This window comes from Eleginops maclovinus, chromosome 11 (genome assembly GCF_036324505.1).
Source record: "Eleginops maclovinus isolate JMC-PN-2008 ecotype Puerto Natales chromosome 11, JC_Emac_rtc_rv5, whole genome shotgun sequence".
In the NCBI taxonomy this organism is placed as follows: Eukaryota; Metazoa; Chordata; class Actinopteri; order Perciformes; family Eleginopidae; genus Eleginops; species Eleginops maclovinus.
Genome location: NC_086359.1, coordinates 5,402,631 through 5,415,643, shown reverse-complemented (window position 1 = coordinate 5,415,643; position 13,013 = coordinate 5,402,631). Strand labels below are relative to the sequence as shown.

Here is a 13,013-nt window from a genome sequence, read left to right as displayed (position 1 = left end):
CCATTCTCTTTTTTCACCACTGCTTCCCCCCCAACAAACAGATTGAAACACATGTTCTACATCAGCACTGCAAATACAATAAAAACACTTATTACATATTATGCTCATTTTCAGGATCATTTTGTTGTTGTTGTTGTGGAAAACCCAAATTAGCATAAAAGGAACCCTTTAAAAAGACTAAACCTAGTTATTTCCTTTTTCTCTGATGTGTACACATAGTAAATAGGAACAAATGTATGTTGATACAGTATACAGCACATCATTACACATTCTACACCCACACTATATTTTGTCCTCCTTTTTTAAACAATGTTTTTCTACTTAAGAAATGAGCATGACAGATTTCTTGACATGTTCTTTAATGTTATAGTTTACTGTGACATTCAAACATGAGGTCACTGGGTGTAAATATAACATTTTGTTCAGGGACTTTTTATGAAAAGCATCCATCTAAAGTTATGGTAATAAAACAAATACTTGCCTGAATAGCATGTTTGGATTTGAATCATTTGTATATTATATGAAGCTAAAAGCTTAGAGACCTGCTATTTTTACCACAGTGTAGCCATGGGCACATCTCCTCCTCTTTCTTCTCCTCTCCCTTGTTTCTGAGCCTGTTATTTATAAGTAAAGAGCATCCTCTAGTGGTCTAAACCAGAGACGACTGCTACGAATTACGTCACCACCAAAACCAAACTGCTCCAGCATACAGCACAACATAACAAAGATGAAGCAACACTAAAGCAACTGCAGCATTTTGAGGCATATCCAGAGAAGATCTTTGACATCACAGCAGAAAATAAGCATGCATGAAGGGGGGTGGTAAACAAAAGGAGGCAGGACGTTGTACATTGTCGCATGCCGTTCATAGTACAATATACTCAGGGAGTGTTTAGGTGATGATCATGTTGCAGCAACAATAAAATATGAACATGATCAAGTTGGATTCTCTCAGTGAGCATTTTGGCATCTGGACCAGACTAAACCTGTTCAATTAGTCTAACCCGGGCAGCATTCCTGAGCAATCATTGCCATTGTGCTTCAAAGTAGCATGACTGGAACTCACAATTAAAAATAAAGGGAAGCCTATACTCTTTCATTAGAACAAATTGTGCTTGTACAACAATTGGTTGGTCTCAGTAGGCTCATCACCAGCTCTGATGCACTCACGCCAACATCGCTGTAAAGCCCTAAACCAATCCTAGGTGGGCGTTGAGATAAAACTAAAAAAGGTGAATTGGCAAATGGGCTGTAGTCCATCTCATTTTAGCACATCCCCTTCAGTGTTTGTATCCTTTATCCGGTCCAGCAGGGGGGCCAAGATGCCGAGAGACCATCGACTTCACCTCAAAGCCCCGACAAATAAATATCCTGCAGAAATGTCTCAGAGCATGTCCAGACCCTGAACTCTGACCCCCTGCGGAGAGGGAGTGTTTGTGGCGTTGGGAGGTACAACTTATCCATGTTGTTAACTGGCAGCATGTGTCTCTGTTTTAGCAACTCAGATATGCCTTTAGAGGGGGAAGCAAAGCTGGGGCTGTTGATCTGGTGAAAGATAATCCCTAGCGTTGGTTTAATATCAAGTGTCAACATCTACCTTAGTTTTAAGTAAAATGCCTTACAACAGAAGCCCAACTTGTAACTACAAATGCATACAAGTTTATAAATTGGTATTAGCTTTAAAAAAAAAAGGTATTCACATAAGATTTGTTTGTGTTTGAAAGCATTATGGCAAACCTCAAAACTTAAACACATGCAGGTTTGTTTCGTCCTGATAATAAGCTCTCATTTTCTAAAGACTTATATGAAAAGTAAAGCTCAAAGAAATTGCAAACAGATGGTCACAAATAGCATAGTCCAGATGATTAGAGAACAAGGTAATGCTTTATTTTACAGCCTGGTATTATACATACAGTACTTATGTAGAAATCTCTAAGACATGAGTAATCAGTAACTTGTCATTGCAAAGTTTGCATTTTAAAAGGCTGTAAAATTAAGCTTTAGTAATTAGTATCATTGTAAATGTAGAGTCAGACATTGTGGACAACACTACATCAAAATTAAACATACTTTTCCTCAGGGACTCGTCGACATTTCGGGAAGTTTCTTTTCTCCCAACATTAAATGAAAAAAAAAAACAAACATACATTTTGAATGTAGATTTTCCCTCATTGGGTAAATTAAATTTATTTTGGAAATTTGTCAAATGTACATAAATTATATATAGTGCATCAAAGCCAAATCAAATACTTCTTTATCTTTAAAAAAAGAAAATAAAGAGAAAATGACATTCTTTGTTGAGATCATTTTAAACAAGTATTGGTCAGGCATTTCATTAACCTGGAAAAAGCAAAGTGCTACACACACAACAACCACTGAAGACAGTTCACCATACACCTTAATGAGAATTGGACTGAAGCACCTTTTCTTAGCTTGAAGCTAAAATGGAGATTTCACTTTTTTTTTTTTAAGTTTTCCTTTTCACAAAATAAAACTCCATTGTGTTTTATAGTTTACCTTCAACAACCCATTCCAAGTTTACCTTGTTCCTAAAGAGAGGCATACTTGCAGTGACATTGTTCTATTTCAAGTTAAAGTACGTATGTGAACTGCTTAACCCAACAGGCTGCTAAGACCTTGGTTTACTATTTCCTCCAGGATGGAGCTTTGAGTGCAAATAAAGGCATACAACTCCTTCATGAGAAATAAACATGGAATTCAGCCACATGCTTTACAATAGTAATTATATATTTAATTGATATACATATATTGCCACCATTGGCACATACGATATTGCACACAGTGATGAAATGTTGCACAGAAAAAAAATAGATATATTTTTTTGTGGGCGCAAACATTCCAAAATTACAAATAATGTGGAATAACGCTGAAAAGGTTAAACGAAAAAAACAAGACATGCTTGCTGCTCCCCATTAATTGAGCGACTTACAACTAACACATAGCTACCCAAGCCATAGAACGAGCATTTCAAAAAGGGGGCTGACGTCCCAGAAACAACTCATAGCATTTCAGCTTACTACCGAATGTTCCCAATCTGCCCCTGCTCTCCCCGCTGACACGCTAGGCTAGTAAAGAGCCAACTCCTCTGCATCATCTCTCGTTTAGGTGACCACCCCCTTCCATGTTTACATGTAGGCCGATACCTGGATGGCTAGGGAATGGGGATGGCAAATAAGTTAGGAAAGAAGGAAGGTAGCAGAAAAAAAAACCTTAAGAATTCTGCACCAACTATTCTCTCAAGAGTTTTTTAACAAACCCTTTTTAGCACCACGAGTTGTGCGCTAGCACACAAGAGGGCTGGGACACAATAATGGAAGAAAGAGAGGAAACGATAACTAAAAGAAGCCAAACTGCAATCCAAAGCACCAGGCCAGCGTGTAAGCATGCAGAGCGTGTAAGGCACCAGGTTGTTTATATGCTGAAGAGGATGCTCCCAATCAGGTATCATTTAGGCCGTACCATAAGCTCAAGAAATAGGTGGTCAAGAACTGTCTAGTTTGCTGGTTTCCAGTCAATCTAAACATGGGAGCAGTCATTTAATTCAATGCTGAGGTAAATCTGACAGTATCTGATTGTTGCCAGTTTCTCTGGAGTTTACTGACAGAGTTTATAAAACTGCTATCACACATCTATGAGATGCGACTGAACTGGTTTAGAACCAGTTGTTTTCCGCGTGGCAGCCCAAATATTTACAAATAGACCAAGACAGAATCTCATCAGCCCCGGGTAGATATATGGGCTAACCAATCTCAAGCAGCGCTATGTGTCCAGATAGCGCCACTGAACTTCACACCTTGAGATTTTAAACTTGTAGGAATGTGCAAATCCACTGACACACTACTGAAGGTTCAGGCGGGTGAATTGAACCCTTTTCACCTTGGTTTATCCCGTGCTCCACGGTGGTCCTACCCAGAGTGTTATGGCGATGTTTTGATTTGTTTGCGAGGTTGCTCCTTTTGAATGCGCTGTGAAACAACTTCCACTACAACAACACCAAGCCTTTGAATGGAAATCACTCTGTACTCAAACTTGAGATTCATACACTGCAGGCAGATATATATATATATATAGATATATATATAGATATATGTGTGGAAGGGTCCTTGAGCCAATATTTAGGGAAACCAACAAGATCTATGTTAGCGCAGATTAACATGCAGCAACAGCACTCCTTGGCAACATTTGGACTTCTATGACTGAACAGATCACAAAATGCTTTAGATGTACAAACCAAAATAATGCTCTGCTGATTTTCTGCCTCTTTTTTAAGACCAGTAAGTCAAATCAGTGTAGGGCGTTGGTCTTATTCAGTAATCTGCAAATTCAGGCCATTTGCAACATATCACAGAGTTTCCTCTATCAATTACACATTTAGTACCTTTAAAAATTAACACATTGCATTAACAACGAGACACAAAAAGGTCTACAATATATCCATCTGCATGGCAACAATTTCAACTGAAACAAAATTACAATATTAATATTTCTTTGAATGCCTCAGGCAAACGTCATCATGTGAGGATCCATCGATCAGTTCAATATATTTGATTTGAATGCAATGCATATTGCACGAGAAATAGAGCACTTATTTCATTTGATGAAAATGCCTATATGTTTCTTTTATACTGCATGACATCTAACCAGTTTCCGAAGCAGGCCTAGCCCTCATATGATTTATGTGTAAACACATCTCTATTCACATGTAAAAGGTAAATAGAATGGCATGTACATGTGACAACCTCTTACAAAGTTTTTGAATTTTGGTTTTAAAAATTAAATTATCTGATTTGTGCTGAAGTCATTTGCTCACATGAAAAGGAAACCGTTTGTCCTCTGCAATTATTCCGCTTGAACAATGCAGACACCTTTTACTGTTTTTTACAATAGCTTTAACTGGTACAAAAGTTCTGTTAATAAGGGAAATAAACACTCAGTTCAATATTGTTTGTCAAGTAGGAAACAATGTTCAAATATAATGTTATTACTTTGTTTAGCAGCCTGTTACTGTATTATGGTGGATAAGTGGGATAACATCCAGCGATGAGTGACAACATGTCATAACTGTCAGGTTGTGGAGGTTTCTTATATTGTGGGTGATGCTCCCTTGGAGTTAAACCATTACAGTTAAATCTTTAGATTTCTTTCTTTATACAGTAGAGTTTTTAATTATATTTCTCTTGTTATTTTCGTTATTCTTGCATGTTTTTTTTGCCATCTATATCAATCCTCTTCTGCATCGTCTGCCTGCATCTCCTCTTGTTGCTGCAGCTCGCATGCCCTTTTCTCCCGTTGTTTCTCCTGGATCTTCTTCATCTCCTCGGCATATTTACTGAAAGTATTCCCGAATTTGGACCACACTTTGTAGGGCACCGTAATCGAGTTGCGGTACGTTGGCTTCACCTCGCTAACCCTCATGAACACACCATACTTATTGGATCCGACGTCGAAGAAAAACCGTTTGTTGTCCACAGTCAATGATGACCCTTCGGGCAACTCTGCAGGTTCGTCCTCTACACCGTAATCGTCAATAAGTTTAGCCAAAGCGTCACGAAACTCAATAAGTCCCTGGGCCGGCAAAGCGATGGTCTGGCCTTGCGTGGACCCCAAACCGGGCCCCCGGTTAACGGTCTGTCGAATCCTCAGAAACCGTCCCCTCTGGTTCTCTTTCAGATCCATGTAGTATTTGCGATTTTCCCGGACCAAGAACTCGCTTTTGAGTGCTCGCCTGGGCTCGTCTTGTACCAGCGCCGGGTTGCTCGGACCCAGCTGCGCATAATGTTCGATGAAGTCCCCCAAGTAGTCACGGAACTCGACAGCCACCGACATGGAGAGAGTGAGGCGGCTCTTGTTTCCACCGGCCCCGACTTCTGCTATCTTTAAGAAGCGGCCTTTCGCGTTCTGCTTAACGTCCAAATAGAAGCGTTTGTTTTGGATGTCAACTCGCTTCGACGCCAGCTCTTGCGTCTCATGCTGGAGCCCGGAAGCCGAGCCCGCCCCTCCTGTCGCTGGGTGCATGGAACCGAAGCCTGGGCCCGTGGCTGCTCCTCCCTGCTCACTACCACTGTCTCTGTCCGCCATGATGCTGCCTGCCTGCCTTCTCCCTCTGTCTGCTGCAAAGCCACGGCCAGTCACAGCGAACGCCGGAGCTCTCGCGAGATCTACACAGAGAGGTATAAAAAGGCGAGGGGGAAAACATTATGCAGAGCGAGAAGGACGCCGTTTTCTCCCTCCAAGGTGTATTATCATAAACTGTAATATCGCAAACGAAACAAGGTTTGTTTGGAAGAAATGCAACTCCTGCAGTCTGGTTAAGTTTCGATTCCACGAAAGAGCGTCTGAAAATGACGGTGGTTTAGCCTGCCCTCTGATTAAAAAAGCAGGAGGAAAAATGCTCATATTTCGAAGTAACACTGGATACATCAGCTGTGTGCATGTTTAATATGCTTCTTACAAACGATTAATTAGAAAGGGTATCAAGACAGTATTTGCTGCTAGGCTACAAACATGTTTGCCAACTCATTCATTTCTTACAACATGGGAAAATCCTGTCATGACAAACAAGTCCCTTAAACCAGATTGTTTGATACGTTATTCACTATCGCCATGTTTTTTTTTTAAATTAGAAGGCCTAGGCATACTAAATCACCTTCAATGGCAGATGACTCGCCATTGCATGTCAATTAGGCTATATGTTTATTTATTATCAAATTCGTTCTCATTTAATTCAAAATGTGCGTTTCTGGCATGTCAATGAAGTGAGGTAGCCTACTGATAATGCACACAGGGAAAAGCCCTTCACCCAAATGTTTGTAGTTTGAGAAATGCAAGGACTCAGAGCTTACCTCACCATAGTGGGCCAGACTAGTTGGTGTCATGATGTACTAAATGTGCCTATATTAGTTGACTCGAGTCATAGTATATCGATTTTTATTCACCCTTTAGGGTTTAAATCAGACGGATTAAACTGGTGGGCCTACCTTCAGTAACTGCAGCTTGAGTTCATAGAAGATCCCATATTTTCACGAAAAATATAAATTAATCAAAACAACCCGTTTGCTTATTAGGCCTTTCGTTGAAACTCGCAGATTCGCCACATTTTAAGGCTATCTGGGCCTAAACCGCCAGCACGCACTCCCTGACTGCCACAAGCGCGCTCACGAGAAGCACACATGGATTAAAGGCATTACGTACAGGTTTATCTTTGGCATTGGAGAAACAATAAAGGTAAATCATTTTTGATTTAAGTCAGCTGATTTATGAGGCCAGTCGACACCTTACCGTCGTAATTGCTGTGAATGTGTCCTCGTCCAGATGCGTAGTCTGAGTGTTTTGTGGTAGTTTGTGGCTGTGCTGCTGTATAGCCTAAGCCCACCTCTTCTTCATTGCTAAACTGCATATTGGTTACCTGGCTGCAGGCAATCGCATTTAACGACAGCTGATGTAAATTGTGTCCGCAACTTACCCATAATTTACTCTGCTTTTATCGTGTATATTTACACGTTTTTAGGATACGGCATAGTGTATGAAAAGACTAGTAGCCATGTTTAGGCCTACAGGAACCTATACGCCCATGACTTATTAAAGAGGATATTGTGGTAGGTATATATTGCTATTCATTCCAAATGTGATTGCAAAAAGCTGTGTATTTCTGCTCCTAATTATTTGTTATTGTGATAACAGTTGACTAGTCTAGTTTTGCATGAATGTCTACTCCAAAAACAAAAACAATCGACGAATTTGAACACGTTTTATTAGACTAGAAACGAAATTTGTAATTTACCTGTTTCTGGTCAGTTTTTAAAATACTCTTCCCATGCTGACGATACTTTTCCCAAGGTAATTGTCTTTGTTTTGGTCCACCTGTAAAAACATTTGATTGCGCAAACATTTAATTGAACGCTTCTATGCCTCTGGCGTTAATTCTATTGTGCCAATTTGCTTCTGCTGTGTATGTATGGACATGTCAATATTGCTCACAAATAATTTTGCCATGACTTGCTGTGAGTTAATAATTCCAGTCAATAAAGTGAAATGAAAATATTTAATAGAAGCAGATGATGTTTACGTTTGAGCACGAAGAGGATTTCTAGCCGACGTGGAACAGCTCTCCTGTAACGCGGAATAAGAACTCTCAGACAATATTTGTTATGCACCCAACATTTATTCGTATGAAAGGGAAAGCATTAATACTTTGTAACATTTTTATTTGGCTTAAAACAAGTCTATTATTATCCTTACTTGTTCCGTTTCTGTAGTTTGATCTTTGATAAGCATTTTTAGGTGTTATGATCTTGGAGTGAAAACATGCATGTTATTTTATTTTATTAAAAAAAATCGTTGACAGATTTGTTAATGATAAATACAAGTGGACTTTTTCCTTTGGAGTAAGCAGTAAGAGTCATAAAGTGCCTGCAGGCCTTATTGGAGTTCAGTACAACTAAAGGGAGTCTGACGCAAAAACCAAGAAATCTGTTCATATTTTTATTTATACTATTATTTTTGTCACATTATGAAATATAAAGTAAGTCATATTAATTATGATGTTCGTGGTAAATATGTGCTTTTATAGTCCATTGTAGGCTGGGAATTATCAGGCAAAAGCAGTAGAAAAAATAAAGTTACATTTTTATTATCATTTTAGAGAATTACATTTTTTGGATTTATTATGGATAATTGAACAGCCATTGGGCTTAAAACTAAGAATAAAAAATAACGTTGATTTATTGAAAGTGAGTGGTTTACTGCCTTCATTTGAGGAGGCATAGGCACGCCGACCTACAGGAGTTAACATTCTTTAGCTGAAATTCTCCTCTTTAACTCTTTGATTTAAGTTTACATTTGTTGTGGAAATTATTCAAATATGTCCAGCAAACGTCGCCCGGCCTTATGATCAGCTCCAAAGCATTTGTCACAGCTCGTCTTACAAATTATGTTTGGAGAAATTTTAAATAGGCGAGTACATCATTTGTCAACTGTATAAGACACACCGACCACCTTTTTAGGCAAGCAATGTTTGTACCTCGTAGGATTTTAATGTCCATGGGCCTACTGAGGCTTTGTGCTGCTGTGAGCCGTTTGGTGGTTTACTCATCTCGACATCCCTAACCCACGCTATAAATGTTTTTAATGTAATTCTATTGTTGAAGCAACGCCCGCCTTTTTGTTTGACGTCTTTTTTTTGTTTTATGTTTTTAAACAAACACGAGCCTGAATGCATGCAAAATAGGTAAGTAAGTCATTCCTATAGAATTTATTCTAAAACTCTGACATGGTCGCTTCGTTTTGTTATTCTAAAGACTGTATTTGCGTAAAACACAATATTACCTTTTCTCTTTTGGCTCCTCTTGCCCGTAAAATAAAATCCACATTTTGAATTTGACACGACTTTTCTAATCGAAAACCCCCAAAATGGGACACATGATATGCCTGCCTAATTTCCTTGGGTTACCTTTAAGGGTGCAGAAAGACTCTCGCCCTATCTCGGTTCCGTAGTTTCTCAAAAAACAACCTGTCAAATATAATTAATCCATCGTGAATGGATAGCCTAAACGCACCATTTCCAGAAGCTATTTCAATCGTAAAGATGAATCAGTTGTTTAGAGGACGTCTGGCGCAGATTTAACCTTTTTTTTAAGAAAAAAAAAAAAATCTGTCGTCGCAGTTTATTAAAGGGCAGCCTCTGTGATCAGCTCTCAAAGTTTTGCCCTACATCCCAACACCGGAATGCAGTGACGCTGCTCCAAACGCAGCTCCCTTATTATGTCAGACGCACGACCTTATGCTATAGATTCTGCTTTTGTACACTCTTTGAAGCGATTTCATATGCTTGGCTGCACGTTAGGACACTTAACTGCTGCAGGACGCGGTAACAATACAGATGACATGTAAATATAGCGTCATTGCAACCTAGCAATATCCCATAACCTACCTTACAGCGCTCAGTCTGCAGATTGGAGCGCCTTACAGCATCGACGGCGTGCTGCGGAAGACCAAACGAGGCGTGAGACACATGTGTGTGCGCTGTGAAGCCTTAGTATGACACCACGACCGACTGATTCTGCTTGCTCCACAAGATGGACAAGGAACGGCGAGTCGTGGCACCGAAAGCAACACACGCACAAGTTGAACGCCGCACGCTTCACCTCTGATGTCAACACGCACTGTGGGAACTCAGAAGACAAGCGCCTCCCCTTGGTGCTACTGAGGAATTGCAGCGTTGCCTTCTGGTGGTTACAGGTAAAGGCAACAGTTTGTGCAACTGTTATAAAGGGCACTGTCTAAAATAGAAAGGGAGCTTTGCTGTTAACACCTGTTACAATTTCGGGTCGATAATTACGTGTCTCAATCTCCATGTTGGTATTTGTCAGGGATGTATTGTTGCACCCATGCACGAAACCTGCTCTCCCTTCTTTGTTAAAAAGACAAAAACCCTCACCTGAGCAGTTGTTGTTAAGGAAAAAAGGGATCAGTTGACGTAGTAATACAAAGTTATACCTTGTTTTACATAAGCATATAGTCTAGTTTATGGTCTTAATGTACAGGCTTTGTAGGATTTCAGCACCACGGAGAGCACTCGGGTCTGTTAGGTATGTATGCGCACAAATGAAAACGGATAATAGTTGTCTTGTATATTTACAATAGATATGTGCTTGTTCTTAGTGCAATTTGCAATTCAATTCAATTTTGAATTATTTAATTTCAACATGTATTGTCCTAAACTAGGCCATGTGAATATTATAATCCACACTGAGCGTATTTTGTATGAACGAATTCAAATGTGGGTCCTTTTCTTTTTTATTATTGAGTACTTTTTTCTGTTTGATTTACAGCAGCATTTACATCAAGTGTGTCAAATAGCTCATAAATACTCAGTGGACAGCAGATGTCGCTCTTTGTGAATACTGTCAGTGCAACATCCTGCATTCTATTTAGACTAAACTAAACATTGCAATCATAAATTGACGTAAACGTTGCTATATTATACACCCTGTCAATATTTCTATTATTACCCCCCCCCCCCCCCTATCTAGCATGTATTTAACTACTTCAGGGGAGATAGTGTCAATACATCAGAATATAATACTAAAACCCCAGAGAAACTTCCTTTTTAAATGTTTTATTTTAAAGTGATTTTTCTCTCAGTGTTGCAGCGGTTTTAGCTGTATGGATTTAATGCAGTGCTTCAACGTCAGTTTTTTTAGAGGCTGAGCATCGAATGTGACCTGAATGCAGGGCATGACTTAATGGGATGAGACGCAAAACTCATTCAAAACAGTCTCTTGAAGAATCTGAAATGCTTTCGCAGCCTTAGTCATCGCAGCCATATGATTTTTCTAGGCCCACCGGACTATATATGCGGCTGCAATTTTCACAGTGAACCTATTTCGTTTTTTGGAGTAATGCCTTGGCTACAGTAGGATGCGATGCTGAGGAGGGACGGTCGTGGATTTAGGATTCCGTTTGTTTCATTATAACGTGAGATCACCGCTGATAAAACACCATGGAGTGATTGACATACAGTAACTGGGTTTTGGGAGAGAGGAGATCGACCCTTTGGTCCGTCGGTTGCCTGTATATCAGTGCTCCAATCCTGCGTTTTTGTTGACGGAGCCCCTTGGCAATCGGCATTATTTTCTCTCCGTCTGTGGCTAGTGGGGGAGGCGGAGAGAGAGCCACGGTGGAAGGCTCCGTGTTAGCGTTATAGCTTCCGACCTGAGATATTGTTTTATTTTTTGGAATGAAACGTGGCTTATGTTTTGCGACTGGACTACCAAACTTGTGGTTCACTGCAGCATTTTGCGTATTTTCCCTCCGCTGCAGATGATACAGAAAACCATCATAGCGGTACTCCACCACTGCAATTTTTGGGCAAAGATAAGAGTGGCGTCGTCTTGCAGTTAAGGCTACTATGGCAGCATAGGGGGCATCTTCTGGAGGGGAGAATCCGCCGATTCCTTGCTTAGCCTACCTACAATGCCTTATTATTAGCAGTAAACTGTGACTGGATTTGAAACCCAGCATCGTCCCGCGGTTCCCCCGTTTCAAAGCTGCTGTTTACCCATTGAAAACCACTCGGAAAAGCAGCGGATCCCGATGGCATGGACACTTATGCAAGGTCTGCCGCGCTGCCGTGCTACTGGAGCCTACTTGCTGTCTCTTCATTCAACCCAGCTCCATCGCCATCGCCCCGCAGCCCAGAGAGCCCTGCCGCAACGCGACCAGCGACCACCGAGCCAAAGCAGGCGGCATGAGGCTTGATTCAGTACATTTATCCATGCTGGTCATCGGGGTCTCATTCGCCTGCTACTCCCCGAGTTTGAATTCCCTGCAGGACCAGGTTTACAAATCCGCCGTGGTGATCGAGGGCAAGGTGCAGTCTACGCCTGTGAACGTCTCCGCGGAGCGGTACCGTGTGAATGTCAAAGTGCTGGATGTTTGGCCCCTTAACAGCGGGGGTCTGGAGCGAGAACAGCTCGTCACCGTGGGGGAATTTGGATCTGAGGCTCCGTGCACCAAAGTGAAGAAGAACCACAAGTACATTTTTTTCATGGACCCCACTGACGAGCCATTGGTTTTCAAGGCATCGTTTGCGCCTCGGGACACGAGTGTGAAGAGCCTAAAAAAGGATGTTGGGAAGATCTTGTGTGAGGACTGCGGTAAGTTAATGTATTGTGGATTACCGGTGAAGTCCAACCCGGAAGAATGAACGGTCTGTTAACGGCTCCCTGGCTTTTAGGGCTTTTGGTAACGGGCACTCTGGTGAATTGTGGTTATTATGGCCACAGCATTGTTTCGAGTCAGTGGGTACCAGATAGGTGCCTAAGGGGCGTCTATGCAGCAATTTTCGACAACTCTCGCAGGCTCCCATAGCCCACATGATCAATCAAACTCTCTTTCTCTCTTTCTCTCTCCCATTCTCTCTCCCTGAACTGCATCAGACATGCGCCTCGCACTGTTGCTTGTGAGGAATTGCAGTTGGTGTGTAGTCAAAC

General features: G+C 40.9%; 2 protein-coding genes across 4 annotated transcripts in view; one reads left to right on the top strand and one right to left on the bottom strand.

The window, feature by feature from the left end:
* Window positions 1–1,862: 1,862 nt before the first annotated feature.
* Window positions 1,863–10,132, bottom strand: puraa (purine-rich element binding protein Aa). The gene is made up of 2 exons (XM_063894307.1): window positions 9,950–10,132; window positions 1,863–6,179 (listed from the first exon to the last, which is right to left on the bottom strand). Exon 2 carries the CDS (start codon window positions 6,097–6,099, stop codon window positions 5,242–5,244), a length of 858 nt encoding a protein of 285 aa, XP_063750377.1. The 5' UTR covers window positions 6,100–6,179; window positions 9,950–10,132; the 3' UTR covers window positions 1,863–5,241.
* A 2,133-nt stretch (window positions 10,133–12,265) lies between these two features.
* Window positions 12,266–13,013, top strand: part of nrg2a (neuregulin 2a) — a 63,117-nt gene continuing 62,369 nt past the window's right edge. Inside the window, exon 1 of one of the 3 annotated variants that reach the window (XM_063894303.1) lies at window positions 12,266–12,677. In XM_063894303.1, the coding sequence (XP_063750373.1) occupies window positions 12,269–12,677 (409 nt within the window). In that variant the 5' untranslated portion in view covers window positions 12,266–12,268. The remainder of the gene's footprint in view (window positions 12,678–13,013) is intronic. The other 2 variants (XM_063894299.1, XM_063894300.1) reach the window with 2 other exon arrangements.